Here is a 24550-nt window from a genome sequence, read left to right on the forward strand (position 1 = left end):
CGGAGAAATGGTATGACAACTTGTGCGGACCAGTTATCTTCTAACACGATGTATGGTATCTGCCACTTCTGCTGATTCCGGATCGTCTAGTTTTCTGCGCCATTCTCTTACCCAACTACACGTGATGGCAATAGATAGTCCAAAAGGCAGTAGATTTCGTCGAGCTTGCGGCATTAGGACGATACAGCAACTATAGTTTGCTTGATCAGTCAACGATCGAAGAGAACACGCAAAAACAAATTCAATCATCTTATGCAAATCTATGTGCATGTGGCCTAATATTAATTCCAACCGCATCAAATTGCGCATCAATACTGAAAACGTTTTCCTAGAATATAATCCGTAGGGATATTACAAAAGCTCATCAATGTTTATTTGAGGAAGATTTCTAAAAAAAAAAAAGGTAATATACGTACATTGTCCTCGATTCTATAGTCAAATAAGTCGTTTTAAGATCTACATAGATATCAGTTGTATTAGTAGAGCTATTGTCTCATAGCGAAGCCTATCGGATTTTCTGCGAACAAAGCTGAAGCTACGCAACTTAATGAGCCCACACAAGCTCTAAATTCTTTTGCTGTGGCGCTAGTGTTTCCATTCCGCTGTTTGCAAATGGAAGAAAAAATACTTGGTTTTAAGCCTTCCTGCAATCTGTTTTGCCTTAACTGATAGGATAATAAAAAAAAACATAGCTACTATGCTGTGTGTATGTGATTTTGTATTTTAAAATCCAATAAAAGCGTATAAGGTGCTTCTTGCACTCTGTAAGTAGATTTTTTATTACGTGGACTATGCTCGTTGTCTCAATCGAAATCACATGCAGACACGAGTACACCCGGTTGCACATACCCCTTGTTAACTCTAATAACTGGATATTATTTCTCTTTCACCCAACGTAAGTTCTAAAACATATTAAGAAAGTGGGACAAAAACTGCGTCCAGAAAAAGGGAGGTTCCATCAAATCAGTTCACGGATGCCAAATTTAATCTCCAGCAGGGGCAGCGGTTCGATTTCGAAAGATTTTTTCTCGCATACGATTTTGTCTGCTGGAACGACAAGCCATTATCGGCGAACCGTATTCGTACGCTCAGGATATGTAGCAACTAAGTAATTCTCAAAAACTTAACTACGGCATAAATGCCGTAGGAAATTATCCTGCTACGAATCGCAACGATTTACTGTAGTAGTAAAGTCTATAGCCTCCAACAACAGTGACTATAGCATCTGTATCTAATTCAATACCATAAAAGATTATAGCTTTACTTATGTTAGTGAAGGACAAAAAACCTTATTCGTTACCTCATAGAAACAGGTACAACAATAAGCAATACAAATCAGTTCTCAATCATGTAATTGACCGGGATATGCAATGGACGTGAAGCTCACCTGTGAAATGCGCGGGCCTTCGCCGATCAAAGAACATCTTTAGAGATGTGAGACGTACGCACATGCATGTAAGTATAACCATAATTTTATTAACGGAAATTAACGGAAATAAACATCTTTCAGATATTATTTCAAAACGTTGGATGATGAACGTTACAACATTTCGCATCTCTGGCTATTCATGAGACATTTATTACTTTAGCAGCAGTAAATACAGTTTGAATATAATACCACTGCTGTTGAAGAGAATATTATGTAACAGGAAATAGCAAGAAATACATATTTCAAAACCTAGGCGAATGTGTATCCCCCGTAACATTTTCAAATTGTTTTTATTAAGTTGACCCAATATATTCGTTGAAAATTAGGACAAATGACACTGAGTTGCGAGACTCTTCTCGTCAGAGAAACGTGTGCTTCAATTTTGCCAATATTCCAAAAAAAGTGATGCGTCTAGGCGTAATCTGCTTTAAGAAACACTTATGGGCAAAGCGTAATGTCGACATTCCTCTAGCTGCATCAAACGTTCGCTTATTTCTTAAGCATTTGACGCTGAGATCGAGCTTTATCGTATCCTGTGGTGGCTGTTTCCTCTTAATGTCCACTAATCGTCAGGTTACACTGGATCACTGCTATGATCCGTTATCTTATCACAAGCTGCAGGCCCCTGAGAGCTTTCGGTGAGCCTTCTCGTGCGACATCCCGCGACACTTTTGCTTACGTTCACTGCTGTGACTATACGTCACTGGACCGTCGTAGCGTTACACGATATTCTTAGCTGGTGTTCTGGTGTGGGCCGAGATCTGGAAGCTGTGCTTCATTCTTTTCTCAATATGGATAAAAAATAGGCCTTTGAGTGCCTACCCCAGGCCACAACTACCACGACCTCGCATGGCTTAAACAATTCAGCGAAGATATGACAAGGAAACAGGATTCCTGAATATAAGATAATACGTTCAGGATCTCCTTCTAACGAGTGAGGCACAAAAGACAGCTGAGGATAATATAGATGTAAGGAGAGTTTTGAGCCTCAGTGAAAGGTTTTCCAGCATAGGGAAGCACACAAGTTTGCACTAGTGCAAATACTATCTGTTCTAGATTGCAATCTTGTGATTGTAGTTATTATTGTAAGACGGATAAATCAATCATATCTGCAATATCTTTACGGCGATCCATAGGATAGTCCACAAATACCGACACCTCACGCAGCTAAGTACGGTTTTTTGGTGTATTCACATTAAAGTATAAGAGTGAATGATAATGATAAATAATTTTCATAACATGATAACTAACATATGGTTGTTTAATTTATTGTATGACTTCGACAATTTAGCTTAGGGCCGGAGAAATTACCACACCTCGAAAAGGCTATTATTTTAGAAACTCATTATTATTCATTTTAACTAATTTTTAAAGACTGAATTGAACCACTCCAACGACAGTTTAGATAAACGCTGAACGGAATATGCCGTCTACAAGGAGAAAATATTTTTTACTGCACTTATAAAACTTTATGGTTTTTATCAGTTACGGTTTTGCTCACGGGAATATGCTTGGTCAAACTTGGTGTCAGCTAATAATCAATTCGTACGACCTGGAATAATATTCTGAATATAAAAAAAAATGGTTGTATATTTAAAACATTATTACGTGAAGCGATTAAAAAGCTCGACGTAAAAATGGCCTCGATATAAGTTACTCGGCATCATTATTATTCAAAGAAAAGTACCGGTTTATTCATTTATATATATATATATATTGTGTCTGCATCACAATTATCGCATTTATTCTGGATTCACATTGAAAATACGGAGGGGTAATTTAATAATAATATCAGATAAATATCTTTAACCAATATTGTATTAAAATTTAACGTTGCCTTTTCACAGAAAGCACGCATACCTGTTGATTACCGCAGGGGAAATCAAAGTGGCGCGAAATTGCACGGTCTAAGTGAATAGAGATATCTAAAAAACTGCATTAAATATTTAATGCAATTACATTACATATCCATTGTTCGGGCCTTGTATTTCATATAAAATTCCAAAATACATGTGTCTTTTATCGTCACCTTAAAAGATTGCCTTCTCCTTTGACTAGTCATTTTACTAACTTTCGCCCGTTCTTTAATTTGTAGGGCGCTCAAGTTTTCTATGCTCGTATTTTACAACAAAACACGCTTAGCTAGTTTGCCATTAGTCAAATTATTTCTTTGTTTGCCACATTTTTCGGCTTACCTCTACTGTTGCACTTTGACACGAATGCCTTTTATATGATAGTAACGCCCAGGTGCCAGTTATAATAATACGACATCAACATGCCTACGTATCCTAAAGGTCTTAAATTGGCTACTGCGTGAGCGTTAGCTAAACCTAAGTTTTACAATTTATTTTTTGTTTGAGAATATTCATAATTTAGTAATGAAGTTGTAAAATTTAAGTGCTGTGCTATTTTCATACAACGTTATTAAAATTCTTGGCATCGATACTATCCCTCAACAGGAACTGTTGTGGTATGAACAAAAACCTGTCTTGAATGTACCACAAAAAATGTAATCATATTCACTCTAACCGAAAGTAACCGCACTGCAAGTGCTTATCAAAAAACATAACCTATTTTATCTGATTCCCCAACTTGCTAGAGTAGGTTTACATTCAATGTACACTGTAAAAACAAAACAAAAAAAACAACAATGCCCGTGATGCACGCCACTATGCCGTTGACAAATATTTGTTGGATAAGTAAACAAAAATAACCGTTGCAATTCTATTGTGCACAGATTTTTACATCTGGGCCAACTCTGTGAATATGCGCAGGGAAAACTCATTGCTTAGATAAAAGCCACTTCATTTTAGTGATGTTTTCACCACGTTCACCATTGCTGATATGCCCCTGTGAGGTTCACCTAGTAAAAGGCTCGTTTTACATTTCAAGTATACGTAATGCTTAACTGTATCCTTGTTCCCCGGGTAAAACCCGACGTTTAAGCATAGGCAACATAGATATATGTCAAGGTTTGACATGAAAGCAATGGTTTTGTCGTTACCGTTCATTTTATTCGAAACACCCGTAGCGAAACTTGAGTAAATGATGGGTATCTTTGCAAACATGTCATATGTTCAACGTTAGTTGCTAAATTACGCTATTCGTGAGCGCATCCCGTAAACGACATTCGGAGACCTTATAGTTCGCAACCTAGCTTGGAAAAGCGATCAATTACTTGCTTACAATGTTACTTTGTTTTTCAAAATAAGTCGAAAATCTTTACTGTGACCCGAAGTATCGCACGGTAGAGCGAATGGAGATGTTTTTATCTTCAAGACATATCTGATATTTATGGGTAGACAGGTACAAATATATTAATATTAAAATATTAACGCTACTCAAGATTCTGTTGAAAAGATACTTATAGCGCTGAAAACGACCGTTTCTGGTATCTGGGCATAAATTAGATTGAAGCTAACAAAACTGCGCCAATTTTACGTGAGTTTCGATTAACGACTGTCGCTTCATTTTACTGTCCAACTATCACCAATTCAAACACAGTCATTGCGTTTAACACTCGATTTGGTTTAAGCCTCATTTAATTGTTAAGTTTTCAATCAGTTCAATGCGAAGAGACCGGCTGAAAATGCAGATCCATTGTGCTTCAGCATAAAATGTAAACCGTATTCTTTTCGTAGAGACAACAAACCTTTGTCGAACTTTCAGGAACCACTACAAAACCATACTGTGTAGACGGGCAAAGTAAACATTTCTTCAACTCGGTCTGACGTCGAACGTAAATCAAAAGCAGTCTGTGTACGCGTAAGTGCTTGCGCTCATATAGAAAAGTTTCATTTGACCTAGTTGCAAGAAACGCGTTGGCCATTTGTTTGCCTTCACCGCTCGCCTCGTTCTATCTACAAGATTTTCTCTAAATTGCAATCAACGTAGAAGCACCTTCGCGGTTCACTTTCTGTGCCTATTACTATCATTACTCTTTCTGGAGAAGTGGAGCTGAAGGCGGCTGCGGCAGTAGCTGCAGCGACAGCAAGAACAGTGGCTATGATAGGACAAAATGCGCAAAAACTTGTTAACACTTCCTATATGCAAATCCTCCGGTCACTTGATCTTTAAACAGCCAGTCCTTGTGGAAAAGCGGTCGTTACCGGACTAGCTGGCCTAACCTCTTTGATAATGAATCTACAGTTCCCGCTCCACATGTAAGGTCCCACAACGGCTGGAAGCAGCCATTTTTGTGGAAGCCTATTGCTTCTGCTGCCCTCGCTGTCGCTTCCTGCCTACCCAGCATAAGCCATCCGTCAGAATATGCCCAAGAGGACCACCAATAGCTTATACACACTGCGTGGCACGTGCCACTCAACATGGCAGTAGGTCTATCATTGTTGTTGCAGTGGCTCTTGGGAAAGCAAAAACAGAACATTACGGTGCTGAAGCGTTATACTCCTCGGACACCCCTTCCCTAGAAGGAGAACGAGCATGTTTGTGATCCTTGAGTCTCTACGCTGATGTTTCTCCCGCTGTTATAAGCGTACTAATGGACTTTATACAGATAGTCATTTATAAAACAGAAATATCTGCATGGTACTGCACGTTGCTTACATCGATATATATAATACGCCAATGGAAAGCTTTGTTTCATTCAAAATGCAGCAGACAAAGGTTATCCACTCTGTGGTGTGCTCACCGGAATTAGCCTCAGATACGTAATCCCGATCTGCATTCGTTAATTAGACATATGATCTAATTTGACAGTTATTATTTCCCTCGAAAAGCAATACGGTCGGTCGGTTACGGTTGATTTTCAGTCAAGAGCTCGTACTTCCTGATTCATTTTCTCGGGTTTACACCAAGGCCCGTAAAGCCCAGGCGCCGATTTGAAACAAATACTTTAGACCTGGGAATTAGTGGACAGGACAAAACGCTCTGCATCCATTTACTCCAGGATTATATATCGTTGTATAGCCGTATATCAGTTTATTCACAAAATGTCATATTATACTGCTCCGTTTTGTATTTATACACAGAATACGCAGTGCACATCGCTTTACGTAAAGGTTTATTGATACCGACGAATGTATACGATAGGACTGGCTTAACCACGTTGAGCACACACCAATTTTTTTTAACACAGTGGAGCCCCGATAAACTGAACTAACTTTGTTACAATAGTAATTTTAGAAGGCCGTCGGCAATTTCGCTCTCGGCAAAATATAATTCACTTGCATGGGTTGCGTGAGCACTTTACCAGCATGTATCCTGGAAAAGTTTGAAACAGATTTTAGATCTGAATTTTTTCATCTTCGAGATCATGGGACTCTAATGCTACAGAGTATGCTTGCTAAACAAGAGATACGTCTTTTTCAGACGCTAAGAATGTCGCCGTGAGCAATCGCCACATTCTCTTTTCTCGCAAATGGCTCCGCGCGTGTCTCCAACAGGTTTCTCCGATTCATCTTTCATTCAGTCCTCTTTTTCAACCTCGAAACTGAGCAAACATGTATTTACAATAGTCGGACTAACTGGTGAGAGAAGTGATTTGTGATCTGAAAACAGTAATACCTTTTCTACTAGGAAGAGAAGATCTGAGAGGAACAACTTCGACAGAAAAGAGTAGTGCTTCCGGCAAAAGACAACATCGAAAATAAAAAAACCATAAAATAGCTTCGTCCTACAAAAGAACGTCGTACGGTGCGCAGCTACGCACAATGAACAGCTGCATTTGGTCCCACGAAATCACAGAGCAACCGAAATAAAGATGCGTTCCTCATATAATCGTTCCTTCTAATATGCCAAGCACAGAACAAGCTTGCCAAACGTGCAATCATTTTAACCTTTTATAGCAAACGCCGCCGAAAATATCCTTGCATTTCAATTGTTTGTGAAACTACCTTAATAAAAATAATAAATCTAGTCGGCTAGGACATTCGTTCTACTCCTAGCGTTTAGTCTTATACGACATCAAAACGCATTGAAGTTTATGTTTAATGGAAAATCGAGTTCTGCTAATTGTCATATAAAGAAATGTAAACGCTTACCTATTATGGCACCAGACATTACTAGTCAAGATACGAATAGAGACACCAAGAAGCTTCAGACACCTAAATGCTTAAATAAATTTAGAGATTATTGAACAGAACCGTCAAAAGCAATAGTGTGGGTGTAATTACAATGAAGACACTTTAGTTAAAAAGCATGCAAGACCTAGAGTGACGTGAAAAAACGACGTTGATTAAAGCATTCATCGTGTCGCGAACGCGCTTTGGGGAAGCCAATAACAATACCGACCCTAGTTTAACAATAGACGTTCATGTATCAACGTCAAACGTGTCAACGGCTGCGCTACGGGGTTAGGCTGTCCTATTTAGCACGTCCATATCCAACTAAGACTAAAGGTTCTTGGGGTTAGGCTGTCCTATTTAGCACGTCCATATCCAACTAAGACTAAAGGTTCTTAGGTTTTATTTGGTTCCCGGTTTCCTTTGTCAATTATATTATCCTTACAATGGACAAGGTATGGCAACATTTATTAAATCTGTTACATTTACCAGCAGACTTCATATTTTGTATGGAAAAAACTACCTATATATATATATATATATATATACATACAAATTCCTTAGAAACGACATTGCTACGTGCGTGCTAGCCTTTATATTGTGTATTACGCTTTTTGACTATATTGCTATATAGGAGTCTGCTTCCATTTGGATTTAAAATTCTAGCCTGCATACAATTGCTATGGAGGTAGTAACCTTATCCAGGGTGGCTAATGCCTTAAGGTTCCCTTAGTACGTTGCTATAATAGCCAACAAGGTCCGCCCATCGCTGGTTTAAATTTTCGCGTTAGCAAATAGTTACTGTTTTATAGGTCTATTAGAGAAATCCTAAATAAATCAAGAAAATTGACTCCGGCTAGATCTTCTAATAGAGAAAAGTCCTTGATGCTATACCGAAAAGTAATTTCGAGAAGTTCTTCATACAGAGGGAACAATCGAAGGCGTTAAAAAAATAAAGCGTACATTTCAGTATACACACACTATGATAATTTTAATAAAGACAGAGTACACCTTTGGAGAGCATCATCGAACAATCTTCTCCGGCTTTATTCCTCTGTTAACGAGATACGAAGAGACACTTTATGTACATTACAACGATCATAATGTAGGTATGCGTTTTTGAGTGTTGATGAACTTTTATTCCTTTCTTGACTACCGATCATTTTATTTATGTTATATTTCTGCAATCAAATAGCATGATGTAGCAACAAAAGGAAAAATTCAACTAAAAGTGAAATTACTATCTAAAGGACTAATTCAATGACGAATTCTCTGCCTAAACCAATGCATATAGAAGTAGAAGATTGGAAATTCCCATCGGATAATCAAAAATTCAGATTAACACCGAAAATGTTCTGCTCTGTTATCGTTCGCATTGAAATGAATCAACATGATTTTCCTTATTATGCAAACTTCACTAAAAAATGTGATAGATACAAAATGAAAACCCGCAGCTGCAGCATGAGTCTGCACGTCACACGCCGACGCCTCGTGAATAGCTCAAACTCACTGACCATAGCAGTCGCTCTACCACCAAATAAAACTCTGACGTGTCACATGCTCAAGACAAGTTTGTACATATTCAAAAACAAGAAAAATAGTTATGTTTGTATTTGTGGGTATTCTTGTGCATGGATGTATGACTCGTGTGTTATTACAGATAACTTGTAATGTCAGAACGATTAGCCAAACAACCATAGTTTTTTTTTTTCTAAGTGGTGTTTCTTAACGTATATAAAGATGGCGGCTGGACTTCCGTGTTTTAACTAATCGAAGAGAGTTTCAGACTTTTATCTTTTTTGCTGGTGATTTACTCGCCAAGCCATTGTGCTTGAACGGAGTTCCCTTACGAGGTGACTTTTTTTGCATGGGCTCTTTTGAGAGAGTCCTTTGTGGTGTCTTCATAGACACCTGAAATTCAACAATGGAAAAGATTAGCCATTTAGTAATAACGAACCTGTACTTCTACTCATTATATAGGTAATAACCTAATAGTTTACATCTGCTAAAATTATTGTAATTTTAGGTATCAATTTTTTTTCTCAGCTTTACCATTATAACTATTTAGGTATTATTAGCAGTGGAATTTATAAAGTACCTTTTTCATGCTCTTTTTTTTGGGCACCGGTGGCGCCTCTTCTACATCATCACCGTCGTTGTCTTCCTCATTTTCGCTTTCTTCGTCATCGGTGTCCTGCGGTGCTGAGCGCTTCAGTTTCTTATTGGTACCTTCAATACTAGTCTGCTTAACCGCGGACTTCTTCGGCGGCTTTTGGGGGTTACTCGTTTCAACCTCAACCGAATCACCTCCGTCATTTCCATCTTCATCATCATTTTCATCATCTAGGTCATCCTGGGCCTCGGCAACTCGAGCCTTGGCCCGGGCCTTCCGTTCTTTTACTTCTTTTTTAATGGCCTGTTTGCGATCCTTTTTCCTCTCGTGTTGCTTGACGTTGTGCGAGATGTTCAGGTAGAATATAGCGCAGATCGCCTCGTTCAACGTCACAGTCTGGTGAGAGGCAAGAACCTTTTTGGCATCAGCTGAAGCTGCAGTCAAGAAAAAAATGTTCATCAAAATACTGCCCAAAACTATCAAACGCTGTCACTGGACCTCAATGCACGGGTCAGAGGAATTCAAGGACAGATCCGTGCAACTTAAATAATTATAGACCATCACAACATTATAGCTGAATGATTTTTAGTTTGATTTCCAGCCTTAAAGACTCACTGAATCCTAGGAACAGTTACAAACAATGACGTGTAGAAATGATAGCAGAGGCAATAGCGTAGTAATAAGTAAGGAACCAGGTTACACTTACTTCGATAGATTGCGACAGCTTCGATGGCGTGACCCTTGTCTCGTTCACTTAGAAGAACATCTACACATCCCATTTTCTTCTGGATTTCCTCCTTTGATACGTGCTTAGGGCACCCGTAAATTTTCAGCTTGCGCCGGTCGACAAGTCCCGGTGGATGACACTGGCCATTGCCGTTTTCACTGACGAGAACCTCCTGGCCACGGATTTTTACTGGACCTTTGGAGTTAATCTCTTTGAGAGCGCGGTCTGCTGTTTCTTTATTTGGAAAGTTAAGGAAAGCGAATGTTCTGGGAAGACCTTTGCGGGTAACAGGACGGCGGACGACGCGAATTGCCGGGTGCAATTTCTTCAGCTCTTCTTCAGTAGCATCTTCAGGCAACTTGCCTACAAAAATTGATGTGGCAGACATTGCACGGAAGTTGTCGGCAAACCTGACGCAAAATACCAAAGTCAAAAAATAGACCGCTCGTTTTTCATTCGAATTAAGAAAAAAACTATACAGGTAAAATGGTGCCTTAACATAGGCATACATGAAAAGTCTCGCGACCCTCGAGTTTTTCGCTATCCCTACTGCAGACAAACTAAAATGGCACCTGTGACCTGCAGCCTGCAACTGTTCCACTATTGACCAATTGTATTTTACTTCTGTAAAAATAGGTTAATCATATTTCTAATGAAGGTAACATTGAATAGCGACCAATTATAACACAGCCGTCAGCTTATGATCAACCAAATTTGCATTGCGTTTTACGTAAAAAAGCAAACGTCCTCTTTAGCAAATAAATATTTCACGAATCGGCTCCATCTTTGATGCAGATATTTCCAGGATAAATCTCTAGCGGCTCGTAAAAAAAATCAGCCCGATCCGTGGGGTCGTTTGGGGTCGGATAAACTTACGAACTGAAGACTTAATAGTAGGGCATAGATAGATACATAACTGACATATAATTTTTTACACACTTACATTTTAGTTTCTACTTCGGTCAGTGGCCCGACAGCAGCGGCTCGATCTTCTACGGGCTGTTTGTCTTTTTCCTTCTTAAGCAAATCAGTGGCTTCCTTGGACTTTTTTGCTTCTTTATTTTTCTCGTCAACTTTGTTCCCGTCCTTCTTTTTACCGGGTTTGTCCTTCTCGTGTTTTAAATCCTCTTGCTTTGGAGTTTTAGCCTTAGCTTTGGCTTTGCCGGCCCCATTGAGCTTCTGCTTTTTCGGCACCGGCTGTTCGTCAACCCCGTCATCTGATTCATCCTCATCGTCAAGGCTAACATCTTCGTCTATCTCATCGAGATCCTCATCAAAATCTGCGCCGTCATCATCATCATCATCTGTATCATCACCATCTTCTTCGCAATCATCATCGTCATCATCATCATCATTTGACGGTTCAGCTAAGGGTAGGTTCTGAAGTTGAACAAAATAGGCGACGTATTTGCGTTTGTAAGAGTTCAATTATTATATTGAATGCGTCTACGAATACCTTACAATATAAAATATAAGTATTTATAAATTGTTGTCATTATTATGGCTGATACAGCTTAACTCCTGAATTGAAACGTCAGGATTGTTTGGCTCAAGCCTTGTGTTTGATATATACTACTACTTACTGCATAATAAAAATAATACTCCAAAATAATTGACATTATTATGATAACAATCACAACTAGCTGAAACCAAAAGTAACACTCATATGTATCACCCAATCATTCGGCTTCGACACGAACTTAAAGCCCTCCATGTCATAGTAAAAGATCAAGAACTTGCTCACTCATAGAGCTGAAGTCCTTACATATCCTGTTCGGCAATGCTGAACATTCTGCTTTGTGTAATGCATAATGATTCGTATTGCACACACATGTTATTGCAGTAAAGGGCGTTACAGTGTTTTGTTCACTAGTGGTTCTAATGTAGAGACAAAAACAGTGAATACTTGAAGCTCTGCCTACTAGTCATGCGTTTTCAATATTCAACCGTTAGCGTCATTCTCTACAAAGCATTCAAAACTATCATACTCTAGAAAACCTAAATATAAATCGATCCCATTGTGTGTCCCGTACATCTTTAGTGATCAAAACAGCTTAATCTATATGATTTTTGTAATTCAAGATGATGATATCTACGCTAGATTTCACTGGCAGACTCGAACGACTCCAAAAAGTCAACCAATTATCAGATTTACGATTATCAATAACACGAAAACAGATTAATTATATCCTACTTTAACTATCTGTATAACCAAAATAGTACATGTTCTAAAATATATACCCTGATATATCGCCAATCAGCATAGCGTTACTCATCAGAAAATTTATATGAAATCGCTATTCGTAACGATATGGTATGGCACGGGATGACTTCGGTAGTAATTACATGAACTGGAATATGAAATTTTATAGTTCAATCAGACCACCCCAGCAACAGCGAAGTCAACTGTTTGTTCTCCCGTAGTTGCTTCCCGATTAGGGGCATATTATGTATACACAAAAAACTTCTGAGTATACGCAATCTCCAATCAAATGATTAAGTCAAATGTAAGTAGGCCTCAAATTTATTCGTAGCTATACGTTACAATTTTTTTTTATTTTTTACGTAATTCCACTGCGATCTAAGTGATACAGGAGGAAAAAAAAGCCATACAAACAAGTCAAATTGATTTTTGTAGCACTAGTGACGGACGCCGTTGGCCACCGCGTGCGCGAGCGACACATGGTCGTGGCGTCCGGCGAACAATAACAGCCTAGAAGCAATCAAATCAGAAATAAAAGCATCAAGCAACACCGCGAGCACCCTAGCTGAAGCGCCTGCGGTATAAGCTGTTATTACAAGCGAAAAAAATAGTTTTTATTTAGTTATTTGGGTACTATGTCGAAATCATAAGTATAACTAACCTTGCTGCGGGGTCCTCCCTTCACCTGTGGGATAGGCTTTTTTTTTGAGATCGCTGGGCTGAACAAAGGCATTTTCTTACGATTGCCCAAATTGCAGGTTCTGTGGCAGTTTACACTGCGATACGATTAATATCCCACTCTAGTCAACAAATAAGAAAGACACCCGCCAGAAAACCAAAGAAGCGGCCGTGGTGGCACTGTAATACTAGTAGAACAGCACGGGCCGTTCCTCGCGGTGTGAATAGATCACAACAAACAGACGAATTCCAGATGAAGAGAAGCGTGCATTTGAACCATCAGCAGCTAGCAGGAAGAAAGACAAGATGGACTCGTTTCAACAACAGCATTACTGGAAGCGTCCCAGGAAGCAGACGATATAGATCGCAGCGCCGCCAAGCCGGTACATCACAAACATGTATGATGATATCAAAAACAATATTAATAAATGAACTCACGCGGTACAGAATCCTGTCTCTGCTCATGATAGTATGAAACGGCGTGCTTCCATACATGCATAATATATATAGCATATCAAATTTGTTTTATAGGTCGGCTAATTTCCACACGACATTGAAATTTACCATAGTAACATGATAAACAATTACCTGACTTGATAAGAATATTATATATATATATTCTTTGCACGAATACCCTTTACACACACAATCTTGGGAGTGGGATAATCTTGAAAATGGCTAAATTTTGCTCACTGTGCTGCGTTTAATTTGTTTGACGAGAAAATCTTATAACTGAAAAAACACCATTACATGCTACCATAGGTCCTAAGAATAGTTGTTAGCATAAATGATCATAACCGTTCTTAGATCCTATAGTATGAACGCACCACGATTTATACTACATAGTGGCAAATAAGCACGTACGAGCGGCCAAGTTATTTGTCATCGATGGCAAGTCTAATGGCTAACATATATGTCAAGTATAAAAAGCCACTACCTTCAGGATAACAAAACAATCTGGATTTACGGTGATTCTCCAATATTCGCAGGTTTATTTATTACACGAGTACCCGTTCAACATAGTTCATTGCAATAATGGCATAAAAAATCATACACACATACAACGACACCAGTTTGCTCGTTTAATTGAAAAATTGGTGAAGCACCATGCTAAGTATCATCAAAACTCATTATGTAGTTTTTTTCTATCCTAAACTGTGACACGAAATAGTAAAGACGCTTTTACGTGTGGACCGCCAAATGCTTAGGAACCAATTTTGGCGGTATGTAGAATTTCCGGCCGAATGTGTCTGATGTACTATTCGCAGAGCTAATAATTTGTGTGTGATGATTGAACTTCGAAGAAAAGATTCTCTGACACGTCGAGGATACTTTAATCGTTGTATTTGGGCTCAATACTACCTTCTTGGTTGACCCTCAGAGCGAAATACCTCACAACTTCCGACTTGAGACTGTCTTTTTACACTACTGCGAAGTAAAGGGTGAGGTCATCGCTCTTTAGGTTCCACATACATACCTCAGGGTGTGTCTTTTTCTGTCCCTACTGTGATTTCCTTTCCTGTTGAAATGTTCACATTGTCAACACTAATTAAGGGCCCAAAAAGTAGCTAAACCGAAACTGTGTTTATAACATTTTTCAATATTGTAGTAACAAACATTATGTCATAGTAAAATTTTAACTCTTGTTGTTATAAAGAGGTTTTTGAACATTGCTTATGCGATCATTGCAAAGTTATATTATTTGCTCTGCAAAATAATCTACACAGTAGCAATATTGAATTTCATTAAAAGAACGCGGTACATATGAGACCACACTGGGTTACAACATCGTTGATTATAAAACTCAAGGCCATCTATCGAAAGGCATTGCATCAGTAATTAAGTACTGTAGTGCATTGTAGGATTATTATGAGTTAAACAGCACTTATCTACTAAAAAACCTTGAACTATTGTCGATCTTTTTACTTCACTCAGATTCAAAGCTCGCTCAATTTTAGAGTCCATATGTCGACTACCAACCAATGACCCAATGTAAAAAAGCCCCCAAAGCAACAAATGTCAGTCATACAGTTCAAAGAAAGTGTCGACTCTCTACAACTAAGCTGTATTCAAAGATGGTTTTAAACTTGACGCTTAAGCTCCGATTCTTAACATTCATCTTCAGAAAAAGAACTCCCTAGAACAAACATTTTGCATCAAGACAATATAAAAACATATTTTTAAACACAATTAGTTTTCAACAATATGTTTATAAAATTTTTAGAGCTTGTTTTTACCTAACTAAAAGTCACTGCTTGTTACAGAAAAATGATTTCACACATATTATTTCCTAAACAAAGGCATATTCTACTACGCAACAAATGTTATATATAACAAAATGTATAAAAGACGAGTTCTATATTTTTTTTAATTGTGCTTGTCCATATTGACAAGAAATTGCGATAGTCAAGATGAACCCATATAACTCAACTTGATTAATTTTCCTCACATAAATAATGATCAGTTCTACATAGGATTAGTAGTTTCATAATATATTCTGCATCATTCATTTTACCAGTGGCCGCCAAATGCAATAGTAGACAAACACATACGTATATGTATTTGCCGCTAAATTGCTCGTATATTATATAGCGCTCTTCATCCGAGTATTTTCACATCATTCATACATACCTTCATTGTATTTTGGAAAACACTGATATCACAAACAAAGTAAAGACCACTCGTAATCGCCAGCCATAGTATCAAACATTCATTTAAACCAGTTTCTTTGTGGCTGTTGCAATCACTGCATTTGCCCCATCGCTTTGCAAGCGCATGACGTTTGGAAACTATTTTCTTATTTGAAACTTCCTGGATTTATATTGCAAAATTCCTACATCGATGTATCTCTTTCGTGCTATTTTCCGGTCGAGGTCGTTTCTTCTATACCCCTACAGGAAATTCTTTTCAGTGCTACTCTCTACAACGGTCTCATACAGGAGTTTATGTTTGTATTCTATTTTCTGAGTTGTTTTCACCTATGTATTTATATTATTGTTCAGTTAATCTTAACTACTTGGACTTCCAGTGGCAAAGATTCTTTCATATAACGTTCCTTCTCTGCCCCCTTCATTTTTGAAAGATTCTCCTGTGCTCATACAAGAGCTATAGGATGCACGTTATTCAGTCATACATTGCATATAAAGCAAGTAATTTGAGTCATTCTCTGTTTGATGCAGCTTTTTGCATCTTTTTTTATGTTTCGAATCGATATATTTGATACACTTTGTTTCATTCGCCTAAATGCAATTTTAGTGTGCTAGCTAGCCTCATCTTCTTCCCAACTCCATTTGATCGTTGAAACGGCAGTGGCGCCGTCGCCAGTGGAATTATTTTCTGACGAAAATAAAAACGGCTCACCCTCTCGTACCGGACTTTGCTGTTTCGCCTGATTTAAAATACGTAACGGACAAAAGAAAATTTGAAAGAGACATGCAACAACTATTAAGAACTTCATATTTATGCACACTTGCTTTAAAATGCGGAACAAACTGCCCTCTACAAAACTAAACAGTTGCTTTCTTGATCTAATCACATCCGCCAAATACGAAATAAGTAGTCGCTTATTGTATATTTTCCGCTTAATATATGTGAGTTCAAAAATATAAGCCAGAATTTAAACATTATTTAAATTACGCTTAACTGTATACGAAAGCCATTTAGTCTAAACATATACTATTGGAGATTGCTTCAATGTTTAGGAGTTATTTTCCTCCTAGATCAAGGCCCGTAACTCTATGAGATAGGAGTAGATTCAGCATTCAGGGCTGATACAATAAGCTACACAAACGCATTTTCCATACCTCTTGTATACTTTTGATGTCTTTCGGTGGGGGAATAAACCGCCACAGCGACGAATACCGTTTCACTTGTTTAAGATATGGATGCCGTGAAAGCTGAACACAGTTCGGTCTGCAAATTTGTTTCATATTATTATTATTATTATGAGTCTTTGCAATTATCTCTCACCGTTAACTTTGTTCCAGTGCCCTTCGATCATCTTACCTGGCATCGGGATCGTAGTTCAAACATCGGTTGGTGAAATCTGTAAAAGACTCTTTGAAACGCTTGGAAGCGTTTAGCGATGGTACGATATCGCGCAGTTTAAACAAGAGAGCTTTCTCGGGTGGTAAACCGGCAAATGGAGCTCTTCCGTTGGCCAACTCAAGTGCTAAAATCCCCACGCTATATAGATCTGCAGCTCGTCCGTAACCGCGTAAATCTTGAGCTAGCACTTCTGGCGCCAGCCATGGTAGATTGTGCAGTGCATGTCGTGAAGGAAAGTCATGGCACCGCTCACCGCGATAACCCGATACGGCAATGCAGTGCCTCATACCTAGACAAGACAGGGTATAAACATCAAAAACGTCAATCAATTTTGGTATCAACTTTGCGTCTCATAACTTATCTCTTTATGACAAATGCTGTCACCAGTTTGAAGAATAGAGCTGAACGTTTACAGTCAGAAGGTCCTCATGACCACACCTCATGATTCTATCAAAGGAACCGTTCGTGCCCTTACCCGTAATGCATACGCGACCCCGGTCGTCACAGAGGAGGTGTGCCGCGCTGAGTGCTCGATGAACAAGTCCGCAGCTGTGCAAGTACGTCAGCCCAATCAGACATTCGCGAAGTGCGAAGGCTACTGCATGTTCGGGCAATCCAGTGGGAAAACCACCTTCCAGCAAGCGGAATAATGAAAGTGATGAGCACAGACGCTGGACGAGAACAAGATGGTGATCTACGATTCAATAAATAAGAACAGCCGCATTTCAACACAGGTTATTAATTTCTATTTATTATAAGTACATGTTAGCTTGGATATATATCCGATAGTGTACCGGCTGCATAGTAACCACGCTGTTAGTAACGGTCTGCGATTGTAGAACCATTGAAAGTATTTTTCTTTTTTCTTGCTATCTCATCAAAAAAAAAGAATCATTTCATTTATTTTCGAACTTTGATATTCCTATGTCGTTGAAACAAAATAGCATGGTAAACGCATGCTAGCTCCGTCTTCCGGGTGATTGTGTGATTATATAGTTTTCGTTCAGTAAACACAGATATAAAACTTGAATCAGTATGTAATCAATGTCTCACTTTTCTTTGTTGGTTTCGATTTCTATGACTTTTTGAAGATGATGCGATCATAAAGTTCTATAGGTTTGACTACGGGTGACTGCACTGTATGCCTATCTACGTGAACGACCATCTTGGTTACTTACTATTTGAAATATACTTCAGTTGTACACGAGAACAAAGTCTTCAGGGCTCATTGAATAGACGCTGTTTTACATCGGTTCTTAATAACACACGCAGGGAAAGAAGCAACATACCAAATTACTCTAAGGTAATAATGAGTATAAGAGATATTTGTAACTTACCATGTACAAAAACGCGCAGAATTCTCGCAACATGAGCATGCTTCAGGGAGCATAGAATACGCACTTCTTTCTCAGCTTCTTCGAGTTCCCATGGAAGTTCTAAGTCAACAATTTTTAATGCGACTGCGCGTCCGTTTTCGAGTGCCGAGTACACTCGGGACCCCTGAGATCCCCAGTCTAAAGGAGATAATTAACCGAAATTTTAATTTGACCAAGTTTAGTAAAGCGTGAGTGAAAATTGCCAATGATTTTGTCTTGTATGTTTGAAAGTAACGCATACACATTCATACAAGTGCTGAAATATACAAAAGTAATAGAAATACACATTCAAACCGTACTCACCTAAAAAGCGAAGATTTCCAAATGTCCCTGAAGGGATCATGCCCGAATCATCAAGCAGCATCTCGATTTCGTTTTGTTCCTTTACAGATTTAGTGTCCAGTTCGTCTTCGAGAATTTGACACGGTTGCTTCCTTTTTCTTTTTCTTACCCCTGAAGTCTACTCTCATCGATTGGGTCCTCAGCAATCACCAACGCCGAAAGTTATTACCGTTACGGAATTCAACGTATAGTACCCGCCGGGTAGACAACCGGTATCACAATTGACGGTGATGTTGTTGTCCGCAAGGCGACACCACGGACATCGTCCGGCCCCGGTGTGGTGCCATGCGCGTAGATATACGATATAGAACGTAGATATTCGATTGTATATAGTAGCACTCACTCAGCAGAACTTCTAACAGCAATGAATCCTAGCATCGTGTTCGATTATACCAGCATTCGTCAGTCACACCCCAGTTTTGTTCCTGCTGTTGTTCGCTGTCGTAAATATTGTCGATTACTGAATAAAACCGTGGCGAACTTTAGCTTCTCTATACCGATGATTGTTCCAACGTCTACAACAGTTGTTGCCGGCCGAGCGTAAAGCGCCGTGACCGAATCGATCACGTTATCACTCAGTAACGTGAACGTTGCTCCCCTTTAGGTTGACTCAGATTGCTAAATCGGAATTCTCCCGTTGTGACTATAACGCTTCTCATTCAATTGGAAGTTCACGGAAACGATATGATGTTTTGATCATAACCAGTGAAACCCGTAAAAGCACACTTAATTAAATATAGTAATTTCCTATATAGGCCAGTGTTTAATCATCTATTTGTGTAGTATCAAACTGTTTCCTACGGAACCAATCTCTGCAGCATCGTCGTTCGTCCAAGCATACAAGCCAGATCTGATTAGCCAGAGAGCCAACTGAAGTTAGTATTTCACACTCGAACTATCGCAAGATTGCATCTCGATTTGTACCTCACGCACATCTGTTTCTTATCAATAACTAAGATTAAGCTAACAATATAGAATTGAAATCAGATCCGATTGTCGTTATTCTTTTAGCTGTGATTATTTATCTTGTTTTGTTACTTTGCGACGTTTTTCAACAAACAAGCATCAACTGATTACATCCTATTTACTCTTCTGATATTATCAACACTCTCCCATAAAATCAGCGCTAAATTCGTATCGATTTAAAACGGTCTTTTTTGCTGTTTGGCTAGATACTCACGCATTTATAAACATTTTACCTTATACCATACAATATGCTCTATTTGAAAGGAATACGTCAGTTGATTAGCATGTCCTAGAAATCCTTTTAATCTTTGTTATTTTGGTTCTATGTTTTCTAGTGCTAATGTTATTGAGTTGTTCTATTGTTGTCGGGGTTGTCTACCTAAAGTTTTTCTCCTTCTCCACCGTCCGTAAAGACTCCACTTCAGTCCAGTCCGCACAACACAAAGTTCACGCAGCCGCTTGACTGAAGAAATAGTTCAAAATGAGGGGAGAGAGGCGGCCACGGCGAAATATGGCGGAAGGATTGTCCGGCTATTTCTATCATACTTGTGTATCTATTGACATATGAATGTACGTGTGTGGGTCTTTCTGCCTACATGTGAAACACACATTTACTCTAAAAACAAAACAAAAAGAACGACTCACCCAGCGATCTAAAAGCAGTTGTTTCCACCCACTGACGAGACCGAAGTTCATCATATTGGTTAGTTAGTTAGGTAAGGCACTTGAATGATTTGCTCACCAGATGTGAATGCAAACCTATGTTCGGCAAAACATGGGATTGCAATTTTCATTGATTGTCTGCGCAACCTACGGCGTAGACACTACGGTGAAGGTGTTTAGAATTTTATATCCGGTTGTAATATACCTTTGACAGGGTTGTTGTTTACCGTTGTTTGCTTTGCATATCGAACGCACAAAAATATTCTGTCATCTTGAACGAGGCGTTGTTTAAGAACAGTCTAATTTTTATTGTGTGCTAGACGAAATCATTTCTATATCCTGTGTGATTATGTTTGTGTGCGTGTTTATATATTCGAAGGCATAATACTAGTGACAAGGTCCGAAAGTGAGGGTAGAACAATTGTGAACGATCCTCCTGGCAGCATCCGTAGAAAGTGAGTAGTTTAAACTTATCGTGGTTTAGAATCGTTGGCGCAATCCAATGTCGTTTCACCAGACGACATTAGATACAGATGACTTAACAGTTATAATACTTGATGTTTGAGATACCAATTTTTATAGTGTATATCTAAAAATGTATAGCGCTAAATTCCAGCTCGGTCTATAGACCTGTTATCAAATCTGAGAATACGCGTAGTTTTGCGAGGGTAGAACAAGTGTAGAAAATAAGGTAGAAGAAGTTCGTAAGTAATGCTTTTGAAACCCCAGATAGTAAAATGGTACATGGACTAGAAAATTCAGATGGACTAGAATGCTTTGCACAGTTCAAGCCAAGTTCCGGAACGATAAATTCGCCTGCTTTTATCAGTCTACATTTTCTTCATGTTCGCTGTACCTCACCTCATGTCTAAATCAGATCGGATCTTGCGACTCAAGGCTACTGAGAAGTACACGGTAGCGCTTCAGCTTAGGGTTAGTTAATTTCGCCTGATCTTAAATTTTGTTTTATTTCGAAACGTCAATTCGTATGTGCTACCTATGATAACTTTACAGCAGCTAAAGTTTAAGGTAGCAGATCTCGTGTTTTTTCTTAACAAATAGACAGTCAGAGGTACTGAACATATGTAAAGTTGATATGTTTCACCATAAAGCAAACATGGCCTAATTCTCACTAAGTATGTTTAGGTCTACATATATCAACATATATCTCTTTAATCTTGTTATTTCCAGAAATCCTTTGAGAATGTCGCAGTCGGACCTATCCGGGTCGGAGGCGGTAGCTGCACGAATGCAGGACCGGATGGAGAGACTTCGCGCTCTGCACATGAGAAAGACTGAAGCTTCCAGACTTAATCATCAGGTAAATGACATTACAATTATCTAAGAGCTTTTGAGGTACAGATATAACTAGATTTTACGTGGGAGTTTTTCGCCGCGTTCATTGTAGCCTTTTTATATTTCGCGTACTGCCCAGCGGTCAAGGGAACGAAACATATTATCTGCTACACATCAATGCAAAGCCTGTATTTCAAGTAGCGAGTAGTTATAAAGCAGCTCACATTACTAATGCACCCACATAGAATTCTAGTTACTTATTAATTGTTTATTCTGAGTAGACCATCTGCGAAATATGTGACTCCAAGCTTAAATGTTAAACGCAGGAAATGTGTCTTGGTAGATGTATGAATCTTTTGAATACTTTGAGTTCGAAGTATTTTGAGAACAGGTACTCGTTTTGCTACAGCGTTTGGTACATGCTTCCTTAGTTTATAAAAAAGACAGTTTGTCTTGTAACCTGCAAATATAGCCTGCATTCTAATGTTCGAAACACTTTTATGGCAATCAGTATAATTTGGTTTGCGCTTGTTGACTATTTGTTTCTATAGGAGGTCATTGAGGAGGACCGTCGATCAAAGTTGCCCAAAAACTTTGAAGAGAAGCAGTATTGGGCACAGTATAAACTTGATGAGGAGCAACGGGCTCAAGCAGCTACCGCAAGAGGAGGCGATTATGACGTGTGTTAACAATCGCATGCATGCGATATTTATATCTTTAAAGCTTACATGAGGCCTAAATTTTGGAAATTCAAAATAGTCAATTTGAAATTAATAAATCAAGGTGACAATTTTCACATGTCCTACTGATTCTGTTCGAATTGTTTTGCTTGTAGATTGAAAAGCTACGTAACATTTCAGCTGAGGATGCTGATCGCATGGAGCGAGCTAGGAAACGTAAACAAAACCACGACAAAGGATTCTCGTCGTTTGAAGCTGCGACTGCTCGACAGTACCATTCGCTTGTTGATCAAATTCGACCAGACATGGAAGACTACGAGGCCAAAAAACAGAAAATGGGATCGAATTTTTTCCCTACTTCGAATACAGTTATTCACGGAACCCATCAGGATTCACCGGAAGCTCTTGAGCGGTACGAATATTATTAATATGAAGCTGATCGACTCCTAAGCAAATACACCGTATGGGCACTGCACAATTTAACTTCGAAATACATTCGTCCAAGGGACAAACCTGCAAAGGTCAAATAAATCCTTTCTAGATTTAATTATCAAAAAGGTAATGAAGATGCAAGATACATAGGATAGAGCAGAACATAATCAGGTTGGATGTTTGTCATGGTATGGGATTGTCAATAGTTTTTTTCTTCTCGTACTGTATGCAACAATCAGCTACTATCCATTACCTTCAGGCTAGGTAAAACCTATTGTGATTATAAATGTCCTTGGTTGTCTGAAATAAGCGATTTGCTGCATTGCAGCGTCGTATATATAAAAAAAAAAAAAAAAAAAATAGAAGTAGCTTACTGCAAGGATCCGAAAAATAATTCCGAAAGCATAAATGTCCATCCTTGACGATTCTGGTGGTTTAATGTGAACCTCGACGGCTAAGTTTAACGTCACTGTGAATAAAATGGCTCGAATTGTTTATGCGGTACATGTGTTACGCCAAAAATTAAGAAATAGTCCCTCTGAGGACTATAAACCCAATAATGTCATTTATGATTGGGTTTTCTTAATCATGGAGTAGCAGCAACTTCCGTTTCTTCAGCATGAGCTGTGTTCTATGAGGGACATAATTGCTTACTAGAAAGACGTATCCGTTGTGAAAGGTTATCTGGATGTTCTAAAAACCATGGTGAGACCGTGAATAACTACCGTAAGCTATATAGGTCTTTTCGTAAATAGGCGCATCTACTTATACGATTAGCGCAGGCCTGCATATAGGCAAATGCTAATTGCATCAAACTGCAAAGGGATGTGTATATATAGCTGTACGTAAAAATACTTTCTCCTTTTAATTATCATGGAGCGCATAAAAGAGACATCAGTTCTGTTTAAATTTATCTCGAACGCTTTTCGATTAATTCTTTATGCTGCCTCACGCTGCAGTATCAGAGGGCAATTAAGCATTCGAAGATATTTATCATAGTTAAGATAGAGTTAACCGTAATTCTCATTTACTTGCATTTATTCGTCCTTGCAACAGGTTGTCTAAAGTAACTCATCAAGTAGTAGCAAAGAGGGAAAAATTTTCAAGGAGACGTCGATTCGATCCTGACGCTGATGTAGATTTCATCAACGAGAGGAACCAGCGATTCAACAAGAAACTCGAACGATTCTACAGTGAATATACGAAGGAGACGAAACTCAATCTGGAAAGAGGCACTGCGCTCTAGTTCGTAGAAATAAGTAATTTCATGTCACCTATGTGAACGTGCTGGGTTACATGAGGTTTGATTCAAAGGATTATTTCTATATTTTTTATAATAAATATTAACGAAGATCCGTGCGGCATGTATCTAATTTGACTTTAGGCTACACGGCTAGTTTGACAAATGGAGTATGGTCCACGTCGTTCATTCGACAAAGTTCGATTGAAAACGTCAGCTTCATCAAAATTTAATGAGCATTCGTTGTCGTAACGATGCCAAGAGCCCTTGTGTTATATATATCTGAAAATGCCCTGTATACAGTTAAAAATAAATGTACAGTATGTCATTGACATGAA

At 38.7% G+C, this 24550-nt stretch overlaps 4 protein-coding genes and 2 long non-coding RNA genes across 16 annotated transcripts in view; 3 read left to right on the forward strand and 3 right to left on the reverse strand.

Moving 5' to 3' along the window:
- LOC111251600 (uncharacterized) overlaps positions 1-6146 on the reverse strand; it is an 85231-nt gene extending 79085 nt beyond the window's left edge. For both annotated transcript variants that reach the window (XM_086977734.1, XM_086977733.1), the window contains exon 1: positions 5082-6146. The gene's annotated coding sequence lies outside the window, so the exon portion shown is untranslated. The remainder of the gene's footprint in view (positions 1-5081) is intronic.
- On the forward strand, positions 1310-8706 carry LOC147758820 (uncharacterized). Of its 3 annotated transcripts, none has more exons than XR_015319360.1 (2): positions 1310-1455; positions 6758-8706. It is a non-coding gene; the product is annotated as an uncharacterized LOC147758820 (long non-coding RNA). The 3 variants fall into 3 exon arrangements; XR_015319357.1 differs by lacking the exon at positions 1310-1455 and adding an exon at positions 1988-2600; XR_015319358.1 differs by lacking the exon at positions 1310-1455 and adding an exon at positions 1988-2398.
- On the reverse strand, positions 8462-13397 carry LOC111251553 (uncharacterized). Its single transcript, XM_022808227.2, has 5 exons — positions 13154-13397; positions 11233-11669; positions 10269-10699; positions 9548-9996; positions 8462-9360 (listed from the first exon to the last, which is right to left on the reverse strand). Exons 1-5 carry the CDS (start codon positions 13223-13225, stop codon positions 9232-9234), a joined length of 1518 nt encoding a protein of 505 aa, XP_022663962.1. The 5' UTR covers positions 13226-13397; the 3' UTR covers positions 8462-9231.
- A 46-nt stretch (positions 13398-13443) lies between these two features.
- Positions 13444-18444, forward strand: LOC147758821 (uncharacterized). The gene is made up of 3 exons (XR_015319361.1): positions 13444-13568; positions 17157-17951; positions 18309-18444. It is a non-coding gene; the product is annotated as an uncharacterized LOC147758821 (long non-coding RNA).
- LOC111251583 (uncharacterized) lies at positions 14133-20733 on the reverse strand. The gene is made up of 7 exons (XM_086977732.1): positions 20547-20733; positions 18897-19053; positions 18555-18731; positions 17693-17911; positions 17176-17506; positions 16974-17082; positions 14133-16558 (listed from the first exon to the last, which is right to left on the reverse strand). The coding sequence occupies exons 1-7, from the start codon at positions 20598-20600 to the stop codon at positions 16430-16432; spliced, it is 1176 nt and encodes a 391-aa protein (XP_086833858.1). The 5' UTR covers positions 20601-20733; the 3' UTR covers positions 14133-16429.
- On the forward strand, positions 19580-24550 carry LOC111251616 (pre-mRNA-splicing factor SYF2). Of its 8 annotated transcripts, none has more exons than XM_086977736.1 (7): positions 20469-20604; positions 20944-21019; positions 21442-21497; positions 21756-21885; positions 22412-22540; positions 22696-22952; positions 24029-24550. In XM_086977736.1, the coding sequence occupies exons 4-7, from the start codon at positions 21769-21771 to the stop codon at positions 24216-24218; spliced, it is 693 nt and encodes a 230-aa protein (XP_086833862.1). In that variant the 5' UTR covers positions 20469-20604; positions 20944-21019; positions 21442-21497; positions 21756-21768; the 3' UTR covers positions 24219-24550. The 8 variants fall into 8 exon arrangements, with proteins under 8 accessions (XP_086833864.1, XP_086833862.1, XP_022664085.1 ...); XM_086977737.1 differs by having other exon boundaries at positions 20481-20617; XM_022808350.2 differs by lacking the exon at positions 21442-21497 and having other exon boundaries at positions 20470-20604.

The sequence above is a fragment of the Varroa destructor genome, unplaced genomic scaffold (assembly GCF_002443255.2).
Source record: "Varroa destructor unplaced genomic scaffold, Vdes_3.0 BEIS01000001.1, whole genome shotgun sequence".
Taxonomy (NCBI): Eukaryota; Metazoa; Arthropoda; class Arachnida; order Mesostigmata; family Varroidae; genus Varroa; species Varroa destructor.